The sequence below is a fragment of the Anas platyrhynchos genome, chromosome 2 (genome assembly GCF_047663525.1).
Source record: "Anas platyrhynchos isolate ZD024472 breed Pekin duck chromosome 2, IASCAAS_PekinDuck_T2T, whole genome shotgun sequence".
In the NCBI taxonomy this organism is placed as follows: domain Eukaryota; kingdom Metazoa; phylum Chordata; class Aves; order Anseriformes; family Anatidae; genus Anas; species Anas platyrhynchos.
The window spans coordinates 142,124,245-142,137,753 of record NC_092588.1 but is presented as its reverse complement, the minus strand read 5'-3'; the positions used below and the strand labels follow the sequence as shown (position 1 = coordinate 142,137,753).

At 39.0% G+C, this 13,509-nt stretch overlaps 1 protein-coding gene across 1 annotated transcript in view; it reads right to left on the bottom strand.

Annotated features, from left to right (window-relative positions):
• MYO3A (myosin IIIA) overlaps positions 1-13,509 on the bottom strand; it is a 119,213-nt gene that overhangs the window by 57,777 nt on the left and 47,927 nt on the right. The window contains exons 10-14 of the mRNA XM_072033714.1: positions 6,545-6,644; positions 4,007-4,123; positions 2,760-2,864; positions 2,592-2,675; positions 727-929 (exon numbers count right to left, since the gene is read on the bottom strand). Coding sequence (XP_071889815.1) covers positions 727-929; positions 2,592-2,675; positions 2,760-2,864; positions 4,007-4,123; positions 6,545-6,644 — 609 coding nt within the window. The remainder of the gene's footprint in view (positions 1-726; positions 930-2,591; positions 2,676-2,759; positions 2,865-4,006; positions 4,124-6,544; positions 6,645-13,509) is intronic.

Below are 13,509 nucleotides of genomic sequence, written 5' to 3'. Positions count from 1 at the left end.
ATTCTGTCTTTTCTGTTGTTATGATGACAGAAATAGAGTTGGCAAATATTTTTTACCTGAATGTGCTACATATTGGGACAGAAAATAAATTCCAATGATTTTAATTCAATGCAAAGAACATTTAATTTTTCTGTTATTTTATATTATGAGATACACACACAATATAGTTGGATCTGTACTGTATTTGGTCTATGACCCTGTATAAACCAGATCCTACTAGATGCATGAACATTTTGCAGAAAATATATCTACGAGACAAGAAGAAACTTAGAGGAATTAAATTGAAGTCATGTACTTAGTACAATACTAATCATTTACTTCAAACTTCCACAAAAAAAAAATATATAACAGAACCACCAGAAAGCTTTTAATTCTTTAGCTATTCTAACATTCTGTTTACATATCACATATGGATCTTTATGGGATTTGTTTAAATAACCCAAGAAATAATGAAAAAAATACTGGGAGTAGTTTTCAATTAACTTACAGATCTATAAGTTATTCATACATCATTTATATGTATATAAATATATAAAAGATACATACATATATATATATATATATATATATATATATATATATATATATAAAACAAATACACAAAACAATAACAATGAAAACTACACAGTACCTTATTCTTCTTTGTGTTTTCTCCTGAAACAATTTTCGGTATCGTAGGCCTTCTCTGTAAACCCCAGTTAGGTCAAATATAATTGTTATACTTACACTGCCTGGTGGACAACCCTGGATTTTTCAAGGAGGTACTCTGAAATCTGAGCTCCTACTACAGTGCCACCACAAGTGAATTTCATTTCCAAGTATTTTCCAAATCTGCTGGAGTTATCATTGATGATAGTGCCTGCATTTCCAAATGCTTCTACAAGGTTATTCACTTGGAGGATCTTCTCCTGTAGAGTCCTGTTATTAGCCTAGATATGAAAAGATATTGCTTAAAATTAATGATAATCATTCAAGTACATTCCTTCTTAAATGCTTCTTTCCTCATCTAGTTGGCACCATGAAGTGTGACTTTTGTGTACTTCAGACTGTTGCATATAGGCCTGAGAAAGGAAGGACTGAAGACAGTTCCTCCTTTTTTCCTGTGTCATTGAGTGAACGCAATACAAAACAACCCTGACACATAGGCCGACATTCATGCACATGATCTCAAGGAGGCTACTTCAATACTTCAAGCCTGAGTATAAACTTCTGCACAAGAATGACAAAATAGGGGTGTTATATGTCATTTATTCAGCCACCTATCTGATCTTCTTGCAGGTTTGTTACAGTGAATGAACAGCTCAAACTGTATCTGTAACAAGGTTAGGCACATCTCACACCTGTGTTACCTTGACTCATTAGTGTACATGACAACAGCAGTGAAAGTGTTGTGGCACAGGCTAGCAACTACAGGTTATATCTATATAAGTGTTGAACCATGTCCTCCTCATTCTCACTCCAACTGCAACTGTATGAACGACATTAAAGCTAGCTCGCACATGACCACCTGAGCACAAACCTCCATTTAAACATGTAGGCATACCTCCACTGAGGGGGTTCATAGGAGTAGGAATGTTCATTCTGAAATCATTTACAAGATTTTGCCTAGTATGGACAAAAGCAGTCTTCAAGTTTTCATCAATCACACTGACGAATTAATTTTCCTCATCAGGTGCATAGGCCCCTGCCTTGCCATGGATCTCAAAGAAACATAGGTCTCCCAACTCAAGAAGGCAACAAAATGCAATGGAATCAGTAGATGAAGGCTTTACTTCTCAAATTGTGTGCCATCACACACATACAGCTAGCATTTGATACACCAGACTTTCACAAGCTGACACATAACTTGGCTGTCCACTACACTTGTGAAGAAGTAGACGCATTGTCAGCACAGCCATTCCTATGTAAATTGTATGGAAAAAAAAAAAGGCAGGTGTATAGTGTGAAGCCTGTCACAATACAGCATTCTGCAGAACTAATGTCTGGCTGGAAGTGATAACACACAATCATATGTATCATCTATCATATATATGTATATATGATCATAATAATGACAATAGAGCTTATCCAATTCTGTGGTCCATCATTCTGACTAGTCTACTTTCTGTCTGTACAATCGATGCCTACTGCTACTGCCATCTGCCTACTGCTGCACTGCACCACACCAATAGACTAGTTTGTTTTGCTTGCTTTTGCACTTGGGAAATGCAAAAATGACATTCTATTTGTCCAATTAGAGTGGTCAGTTCCCTGAATGACTATATCCCACTGACAGCAAACTGGTTGTGGCTGGAAGTGAAAGGATAGATCACTTTATGTAATGCAGTTTAGGTGATTCAAAGACACCCAGTTAAACAAGGACAAACCCTCACTGCAGGGAGCACTTCCTTGCAGAAAATATTTCCATGTGACCTACTTCATGAGAGAGAAAGGGCTAGACAGATCAGCACCAGGTTCCAGTCTGGCCTTACAGGAGTTCTTTGGAAAATGTATTATAGTATTGGCCCCCCACCAGTGCCCTGCCACCAGGTTCAGTCATTCTATTAGGCCTATGATATCAAAGCCTTAGAGGCATCCCCTTTGAAACATACCTTTCCCAGGACAGTGAGCTGCTGAACCAGAAGGTGGGCACTTTGTGTCTTGCCGGCTCCACTTTCTCCAGAAATTACAATACACTGCAGAGAACAAGAGCATGAGTGTTAGTGCATTACGTATCTCTCAGCCTAGCAGAAGATGTAAGTAAATTATCTCATCTTTACCTGATCAGAGTTGTATGTCACCATGGACTGATAACCTATATCAGCAACAGCAAAAATATGAGGAGGGTTGGCAGTCCGTTTAGCTCCAATATACAGTTTGGAATGCTAAGTGTAAGAAAAATGAAAACATTAACTGTGTCCCATTAACATCTCTTTTTGCGCTTACCGGAGTTTAGTTCTATTCTCAAATTAGTAGACACCATGCTGAGGTTACCAGCAGCAAAGCTTTCTGAGTGAGTTGTTACTGCACTTGCTATACCATGAACCTGTATTTAGAACTATAAGAACTACTAAAAAAGATGAAGTACAATTTGGCATGATGTCAGCCCTGTGCTGTAAAACTCAAATTATTAGAACAAATTTAGTGTTGCCAAATATAAAGCACCTACTTATTTATTTCATTTAGAATGAAATTATACTTTACACCCTCTTTGTTCTTCTGCATGATATTGATGGCTAAACGTAAGTGAAGATTGTTCCTGTACCTGCAGTAACTGATAATTATTAACAACAAATTATTGTGTTACCCAGAGTTCATGTCTGTTCCCTTTGTATAGCAGGGGGGCAAATTCACAAAAATTAAAATTTTACTGTGTTGCTTTATGAACTGTATTAAATACAATTTAAAAAATTAAATAGCTGTCTTGGGAGGAAATGTCCACAGCTCCTACTGCCAACCATTTACCTATGTACAGAAGTTCTCCACAGGAAATGGAGGAGGAGGAATGCTCTCTTCTACAAAAGGGGTAAGATTCAGCCATATTAATGAAGGTATCTGTACAAATACTACTTCTAAACTAACTGCCCATGGCAGTTTTTACACTCAGTGGTGGTCTAGTCAACAAATCTCATGAATTTGAGTTTAATCTATTTCATCCTAGAATTAATGTTGAAAGTCATTAAAAGAACAATGACCTAAAAATCTCATTTTCATTCAGTGATTAAAATGTGTGACTTGCTTGGATGTAGCTATCTGCACTTAAGAGATGATATAGACATGATCTACACTATAGACATAAAGATACCTGAGATAAATTTCTTTGAGTTTCTCATTTCTGTGCTGAAATTCAGCATGATAGGGACATGTGTCAACATGCGGTCGAAGGAACTATTGTGTTGCTAATTCTGTTTTTCAGAGCAAACTGAAGCAAATCTCAAGAATGGTCTTACTTTATATTTAACATGAACATTCATATTTTGATGGAAATCAGTGTTAGTGAAAAAGAACCAAACCTAGATTTTCACACCTGTGAAGAATAAATGTCTACATTCCGAAACGGATTAACAGCGATGAGAATGTCCCCAACATATGTGTAGATTTGATCCTTGGCATAACCCTTCTGCAACTGCTCTGTTACTGTATTCTGATGGAGAAAGAACAGGAACATTGACTCACAGGAAAAAAAAAAAGGAAAAAAAGAAAAAAAGAATATTAGGAATATTAGGAAAATGTACAAAACATTTATGTAGTTACAATGAGTGAGTAGAAAAGAGATGGAAGGCATTAATGGTAAGGAATACAAATGATCTTGATCAGAAGTGATCTTTCTGATACTTTCAAACACCCTGACATTTATAATTTCTTGTGTTCAATCTCTCTTTGAACAATACACATTTACAGATCCCCAAATGGCTGTAGAAAAATTAGTTAATAATTAGTGCTTTAATTCCATTAATCAAAGCTTGTCATGTGATAATCCCATGTCAATTTCTAACACTACAGCTTCATGTAACTCATCGAGCAAAAACCTTATGCTTGAGTTCATAACTGCCGTTAGAGCTGCCCTAACATTACTGCCAGTTAGGATAGGACACAGTTATTCAAATGTTTGGATGCTGTTAATGAAAGCAATCATTTATCTACCTATATTAACAACCAGTCTCTACTGTGATTTAACTACCTATTATTAACATCAGTCTCTACTCCTGCAAAGACAATTCTCTCTGAAAAAAAAAAAAAAAGCCCTCCTATTGGCATAACCATTCCACTGACAAACTTACCCTGAACAGTCTACATACATAGCTGGGCATGTAAAGGGCCTAGTTAGATTTCCAATCAAAACAGAACATACATCTGGCTGAAGAAATTCAAACCAGCCTCGAGACTATAATGAGTTATATATGAAAATATTAAGACCTTATTCCCTCTGGAAGAGAACCACAAGCAGCATAGGACTACAAAAAGAATTGCTTTCTCTCCATCTCCATCTCCATCTATTTAGATCTCCATCTATTCACAGGATTGTGTTCTGCTTAATGCACTTCAAACCTGAAGTTTTAGCAGCTGAAGATGTTACATTCTCTTCACAGGAAAATATAAGAAAAAACACTGTTTTTCCACTGACTTGAGAAACTCTTCCCTTTTTAGCTTTAGTACCTTGCTTTTGGCCATGTCCATATTTAACAGATTAACAGATATATATATATATATAGTGCAATTTCTGCCATTTTTAAAGTTATTTCTTGCACCTATAGCCAGAATTCTAGAGGGCCTTCTGTTTTGCCCTTTTGATGGGGTTATTTAACTGGAAGGGAGGTTTGAGGAGTTCTATGAAGCAGTCGTTCATGTATGAAAGAGGTTATAAACTGGATCGGATTGTGTAAAATACCACATAGTCAAATGATGCCTTTAGGCGTCATTAGGTGGTGGCTTCCTGAGGACTTTCTTGAGAATGTTTCACCTCTGAGGTGATGGGATACACTTTCAGCTTGTCTGTTGTTTTTTGTTTTGTTTTGTTTTCTCTTTTGCTTAGACTTTTTATGCACTTCATTGCCATAGACAAAAAGCAGTATTGATAGGATATCATTATACCTAATACAAAAATGCTTAAAACTGAGCTTTGTAAAGCAGATGAAGCCTGGATTAGCTCAATTACATTAACTAAACATTAAGCTACTATTACTAAGCTCTTGGATGATGGAAGAAGTTCTGTGAGCTGTTCACTTTAGGTAACTTACCAGCTCAAAAGCCACATTTAGTATTCTGGACTGACAAAGATACAATGTACCAGAGAAATCTTATGGTAGGAGCATGTGAATTATAGTATGCACCAGCCTATGAACAGCCTGGTAAAGGAAAAATGACAGTTTGTTTACAACTACTGATGGCTTCTATGACCTGCAGATAATGTGCTGTGGCCTGATTCTTCTTTGGGGTTTTGAAAGTTACGCTATAAACACAACAGATTTCCCTCCTTTCTTACACGTGCTTCCCTGAACATAGTGGAGTCACTTCTGACCTTTGACAAACCAGTGAGATTCCTATCAACCACCGAGTCAAAAGTTCAACAGAAAGCATTGACAGGTCAGAGCCTCAGCTGACATAAATTGATGTCACTGCATCTCCACACCAAAATAAGTCAGTGGGAACCCAGCCTGGGAAACAGCCACAGTTAGCTAGTTTAGGACAATACTAGATGTCCAAGCAACAGACGAGAATGTGCTTGTTCTTGGACCTGGATCAATTTCAGGTTAACATATCATGGCAAACTAGGTATTTGTCTGGAATAAAATCCAGTGATACAGATCCAGTCAATCAAATGGTGCAACTATACTGCTCAGTCTGAGGCTTTGACTGCAGGGAAAGTTTTAGTATGGAGTTAGAACCACTCTGGACACAGAAAATCTCATTTAAGATGTTTGGCATAAGCAGGTAAATGGCTATTGTACACTTACACATTGAAATGTGGTAATACATGTATATATGAACTTGAATATCAAGCTCATCACTGTGATTTAATACCTGATTACACTTCTTCAGGAAACATGAAAAAGGATGTTCTTACCTCATCCAGTACCTCCAGGGTAGCTAAATCATCTACCTCTTCTTGGTTTGAAACTAGTGACTTAGTGTAGTTCCCTTTCTTTGTATGAATACGTTCAAACCTAGAAAAGAGAGACATACAATTTTTTGATGAAAGGAAACAGAGTAGATCTTGCATCTGTAACCATCTTAACTGCAATTCAGCTAAAATATTCCACCTTTCCAAACTCAAACACATGGATGTTTGAAAAGCAGGACTTTTTTTTTTTTTTTTTTAATACAACACACATCTGTATTTGAGAATTAAAAATTTCAATTTTGATCCCACAACTGATACCATTAAGCACTTTTTCATTGTACCATCCCCTATTGTACCATCCCCTACTTGATCACATGCCTACATCAGATGCAGGACTGGAGCTATGAAGTACAGAAAAGAATAAAAAAAATAAAAATATATTTATAAAGGATATAACAGTCAAACTCTAGCACTTGCCTTTAAAAAGAAAAATGACCCACATAAACATTATGGATAGGACAAAAACAGTGGTGTATGATGAAATAATATGGTAAAAATTATGCAGAAAAAGCATTCAGGATGATAACATATCTAGCTTAGTAATGACAGTGCCCTAAAGCCTGGTTGAGATGGTCACACTGTTGAGAAAAGTGCTACAGAAACACTGGAATATGTGAAATACATCCTGACCCAGAATAATTTACTTGGACTCCACAGGAAAAAAAGTGTGCACAATAAAGAAGCATTTCAAAACTTCAAATCTCTTTATCAGGATTAAACATCAATAAAGTTTATTTTAAAATAAAATTTCTTCTTCCTTTCAATAATAATAATAATAATAGCAATAATAATAATAATAATAAATTATGTAGTCTTACAGAAATTTGCAAGAACATTCCCCCCAAGTTGGATTGTTGTCTACCCAAAAGAAAAGACTTTGCTAAACTCAGTGAAAACAGCAATAAATAGAAGATTTACAATTTATATTAATTGTACTTGCTCTATGACATGGAGGAAAATCAGGAAAGGGACACTGGATAAGTAACAGGAGAGTTCAAAAACAAAATCAAAGATGTGCAATATGACAGAAGACTACTAAGTAAATTGAATCTCCTGATATGATCTCACTCCCTTTGAATATATATTTTGGTAAACTGAGACAGCAGAGGAGCTGTGTTGTATGAAACACAATCACTTTTTACCTCAACTCCAGACAAGATCAGGGTAATCCCTTAATTTTGACATTTGGCACAAGTATAAGCAGACAGATGTTTTCTATCCAGATAAGAACTTTAATATACGTAGCAGTAGACAGGGGAAAGAGGCAACGATACCAATATTGAAAATTAGAATGAATAAACATGATGCTGATGGGGCAAGCTAAGAATCTTCTGAACTCTCACAGTAAGATTTACTGCAGGTAACAGACTGCATCCACTCCCCAAACATCACCTATTTCACGAGTGCTAGTTCAGTTCAGGCAGGCTGTCTGCTGATGGGGCTGCAGGTGCAGAAAGTGAAGCAGGCACCAGTTGGCATTATTTGTTGATTGCCAGGCCTGAAGAGGGGCTGGAAAAAATGGGCAAATGATGCCCTCCCAAACTGTGAGTGTAATCAAGATCTGACTGATGGAAGTGCAGGCACGAGTGCACTTCATCTAGCAGTTTTTTCAGCTTCTCTTGTCTGCAATGATCGCTCTCCGAGGGTGAAAGAGCAGCCTGTCCTCACCCAGGTGCCAGTAGCAGTGCATCTTCCTCCTCTCTCAGGCAGGTGTTGGTTATCACTGGAGCTTTTCCTTTGTCCGTAGCACAAAGGCAGGAGTTTCCCAGCCACTACAGATGACTAATGCTGCAACCTTAAGATTCAGACACGAACACGTCAGACTTCATTGCAAGAACCAGCATAGTTTCATGGTCTTTGTCCCAGTATCACAGCCCAGTACTCAAGGCTGTGGGTAGGAGGCTCACTGTCCAGAAAGCACAATGAACAACATGGATAAACAGAATCTGCACTGCACTGATGGAGGACAGGAGGCAAATTTTGCCAGTTTTATTCCTGGATATTTTGCAGACTACTCTCATACTGTCATTAGGACCCTGGACTTGTGCAGGAAAGCAATCCCCTTCCAAATGCTTTCTTTCCTTTAGTATTTACTACAGGCCAAAAAGACTGGTTGGAGACCCAGCTGTAATGATGATTGTGAAGCTGAATTACATAGAGGTGAAAAAGCAATGGGACTACTACACAGTCCAGTAACAGAGTCTTATTACTACCATGCAACATGTGACATGCAATGCATGTTCCTATTTCCACATAAGCAGTGCAAATAAACAGAGAGGCAAGAAGAGAGCGTATCTCTGGGAGACACAAAAGCAACTTTTGCTGCAATAAATCCATAACTGGGCTGTAATTTTGCATGTATTCAAATATCTTGAAGCAGAAAACACACAAGCAAGCAGCATTGAAAGGGATGGACCCGATGTAAAGCAATTAAATGTCTTCTGGATCTGGTCTTTACTTCCATTTCCTTTGGAACCCATCTGTACTGCATGAGCTGTCCTGTTAGTACTGTATCCTTGCATTAGCACCATGAGACAACTTTTGGTTTTATGTAGCCCCAAGTTATATTAAAAAGACTGTGGTAATATTAAACTTTTTAAATTGACTCTTCAGCCCTGCATGGCCTGCCACTGCTTGATTTCCATTTACCATTAGAGAACATCACTGCATTCAAAGCCAGAGTTGCAGGCAAAATCCTATCCCCTCAACAGAAACCTCTTTCCTTTGTAACCTAGGCTTCTTCTATTTATACTTCCTCTTGTTTATCCTCTTCATTTGATAATTTAAGTTTGGGCAGCTGAAGCAATTTCTCCTTTGTTCCTGCAAGAAGGTCATTGTATGTCCAGAGGATGCATCTAATATCACCATGGCTTTGAGAAAGACTTATCAACTTGCACAAGGGAAAGGTGTGGGAACTGCAGCACTGCATCAAGCTCTGCTGTTCTGTTTTATCCATCGCCAAAGAACAACCCAAAACAAGACATCTATTAACTTTTATAATAAGTTTTCCATTTCTGATGGACTTTTTAAACACTGAATACAGGAAGATGTTACTGTGCACCAGTGGGAGTGTGATAGTTCCCAAGATTTGTTTCAATTACCTTTTTCATTTAGTGTAGGAGGTTAACAACTGCTCTGCAAGAAGGGAGAGGGGAATGCTGTACTCATGGAGCCTTTTCTTTTCCTAACTTTTTTTTTTCTTTTAAGAAAACAATTTTTATTTGTGCCAGAGGAGTTTAATTACATAAAATTGATTCTCATGTAATCCTCTTCAGCTGATATTATGAGAACAGTAGTGCTTGTTAAACCAGATTATATTTCCCATTCTCGGAGTACAGCAGAGCAGCAGATTTGCAGAACACAATATTTTTCTGTTTTGTTGTCAAAGGACACAGACCCCTCAAGGGCAGTTATACTGCTTCACTTGCTAAAACTGCAACCACTCAAAAAACCCCGCATCAGTGCTGTTGACATCTACGCTGAAATTTCATTACCATCATGCACATCGACATTATGAACCAAAATAAGCACTTTTCTCTGTTCCGTTCAGAATTTATTTGTTGGAGGCATTAGATCTCACAGACATGCTCAGCAAGCAATTGAAGCAGCTAAAGACCAGAAACATCAACCCAGCATGAACAAGAAAATGAGTCTAGGCAGCATTGTTCCTGTGTGTCCTCCTTCACATTCCCCCCATTCTTGTCTTTCAAGATTCAGTTAAATCAAAGTGAGGGAACTGCAGCTTTTTCTTCTTCGCATTGTCAGAATGCATTTAAGAGATTTCTGATAGTTCCAAAAATACCATGAAAAGGGAAGTGTGACTCACGATGCCCTGTTGAACTCTCTGCCGAAACTGGTTGGAGAATCATCTACAGTCTAAGAAGTGACAAGAAAAGGGCTGGCCTTAGTCTGGGTGTAAAGAAGAAACTAAAAATAATAAACAGAGTTAAAAAGGTATCTATAATATCTGTTTTGGATTGGTTCTTTATTGCCCTCATGAATTGGGCCCATGTTTGACATTCAGAACTACACTGAGAAGGCAATGGGGAAGCTCCAAAAGTGAGCAATGCTTGGTGAGGTATCCCACATGCAGGAGGAATGAGTTGCTGAACAAGTGAACTGATGCAATTGTGAATTACTCTAAGGGAGCCTCCTAAAAGCAGGAGGAACTCTCTTCTCCTGTTTTGCATCAGGAGTTAAATTATTCTCCATTTAGGCATTACTGCTGTCCATTGTATTGTATGGAAGGAGACTGGAACCACATTCCTATTCTGCTCTGGAGATGGGTATTACCTGGAAGCACACAGGACTGGTGATCTGCTTATTCAAAGGTCTGTGTTGCCAGAAACTCTTTATTGCCTGAGAGCAGTTTACAGCATAGCTATCTACACAAGAGCATCCTCACTGCAGTAATACATACCCTGCTGGTACAACAAAACCCATTCTGAACCACAGGAGAGAAAGAAGTGGCTTGAAGTGGTCCAGGGTTAGTCTGAAACTCCAAAGCCTGAGGTTTAATCCCTTACTCTGCTACAGATTTGACCGAGTCAGTACTAGACTCTGTGTGAGTTACTTTACTCTGCTCCTCATACTACCTTCCTCAAGCTAGTGTGGCGACCTTCTACTCTCCACTACATTCTGCCCTGCACAATTTAGCTTTGAGGATTGTTATCAATTGCTTCAACTGGCAGGATGAGTCAAAGAGAGAAAGAGCACGGGAACCCCCAAGAAATAAATGACACACTAGTCTGGGCAGTCACTCAAGGAAAGTCATGGAAGAAAATGATATGGCACTCTGCTTTTAATACTGGTGAATAAAATGACAATCCTCTTTGAGTTCTCGCATGTGAATTTCTACGAAGTTACCTCCCTGAAGTTTCCAAAGAGTTAAATAGAGTGAGTTAAAAAGTTAAATAGACAGTTAAACTGTTTAGCTGTACTTTTGAATTTTCATCCCTACATGGTCAACACAGCAGGACAAACTCTTAAGACAGTAATTCAGCTCAGCCAAAAGTCCTTGCTGTGAATCACTCTGCAGCAGAACCAGCCTCTTTCCCACATTTATTTAGAGGGCATATAAAGATAATTGGGGTCCACTTGATTGCTGAAATCTAGGCGCAGTGCATATCCCTCCCATATACAGATCATTCTGGAATGAGTCATAATTCCCAGGAAATACACGTTATACTAATCATTGCATATTTCTGCAGAGATTATTGTAAAAGCAGTCAAGATTAAGAGAGCCAAACAACTCAAGATGAAAGTATTGCAAGCCTGACTGTCAGGTGTAAATGTGACACTTTTTTTTTTCTTTTATTACAGAATCACAGAATCACAGAACTGTAGGGGTTGGAAGGGACCTCAAAAGATCATCGGGTCCAACCCCCCTGCCAAAGCAGGTTCCTCAGAGCAGGCTGCCCAGGGAGGCATCCAGACAGGCCTTGAATATCTCCAGGGAAGGAGACTCCACAACCTCCCTGGGCAGCCTGTCCCAGTGCTCCATCACCCTCACCATGAAGAAGTTCTTTTGCATGTCAGCGCGGAAGTTCCTGCGCTCTAACTTGCAGCCATTGCCCCTTGTCCTATCCCCACAAACCACTGAGAAGAGGTTGGCTACATCCTTCTGTCCCCCACCCCTCAGATATTTATATACACTGAGGAGATCCCCTCTCAGTCTTCTCTTCTCCAGGCTGAACAGACCCAGGTCTCTCAGCCTTTCTTCATAGGGAAGATGCTACATACCCTGCATTATCTTTGTGGCCTCCGCTGGACTCTTTCCAGGAGATCCCTGTCTTTCTTGTACCGAGGAACCCAGAACTGGACACAGTACTCCAGGTGAGGCTGACCAGGGCAGAGTAAAGGGGGAGGATCACCTCCCTTGACCTGCTGGCCACCCTCCTTTTAATGCACGCCAGGATCCCTCTTGGCCACAAGGGCACACTGCTGGCTCATGGTCAACCTGTCATCCACCAGGACCCCCAGGTCCTTCTCCTCAGAGCTCATCTCCAGCAGGTCGTCCCCCAGCCTGTACTGGTATTTTGGGTTGTTCCTTCCCAGGTGCAGGACTCTACACTTGCTCTTATTAAATCTCATTTGGTTTCTTCCTGCCCATATCTCCAGCCGGTCCAGGTCTCGTTGAATGGCAGCACAGCCTTCTGGCGTGTCAGCCACTTCCTGAAGGCCATTTCAAAGACAGCTATTTCTATGAAGTTACCTCCCTGAAGTTTCCAAAGAGTTAAATAGAGTGAGTTAAAAAGTTAAGTAGACAGTTAAACTGTTTAGCTGTACTTTTGAATTTTCATCCCTACATGGTCAACACAGCAGGACAAACTCTTAGGAGAGTAATTCAGCTCAGCCAAAAGTCCTTGCTGTGAATCACTCTGCAGCAGAACCAGCCTCTTTCCCACATTTATTTAGAGGGCATATAAAGATAATCGGGGTCCACTTGATTGCTGAAATCTAGGCGCAGTGCATATCCCTCCCATATACAGCTCATTCTGGAATGAGTCATAATTCCCGGGAAATACACGTTATACTAATCATTGCATATTTCTGCAGAGATTATTGTAAAAGCAGTCAAGATTAAGAGAGCCAAACAACTCAAGATGAAAGTATTGCAAGCCTGACTGTCAGGTGTAAATGCGACACTTCTTGAAGGCCATTTCAAAGACAGCTATTTCTGTTGCAAAGTAAAACTCTTTACAATGCAGTTTTTTTTCCCCTCAATTGGCCTGGTGAGAAGTGTATTTTTAGAACAGCTTTTGGGTATATGCTGCAGCACTCATTTCTAATAATTATTTTGATCAGTAATTATAACTTTTAATGGCTATACATGTGACTTAGAAAAATATAAGTATGTGATTGAGGGATTGGCTAAAATCAAAGGGAAACTTAAGCAGTGCCCAAAA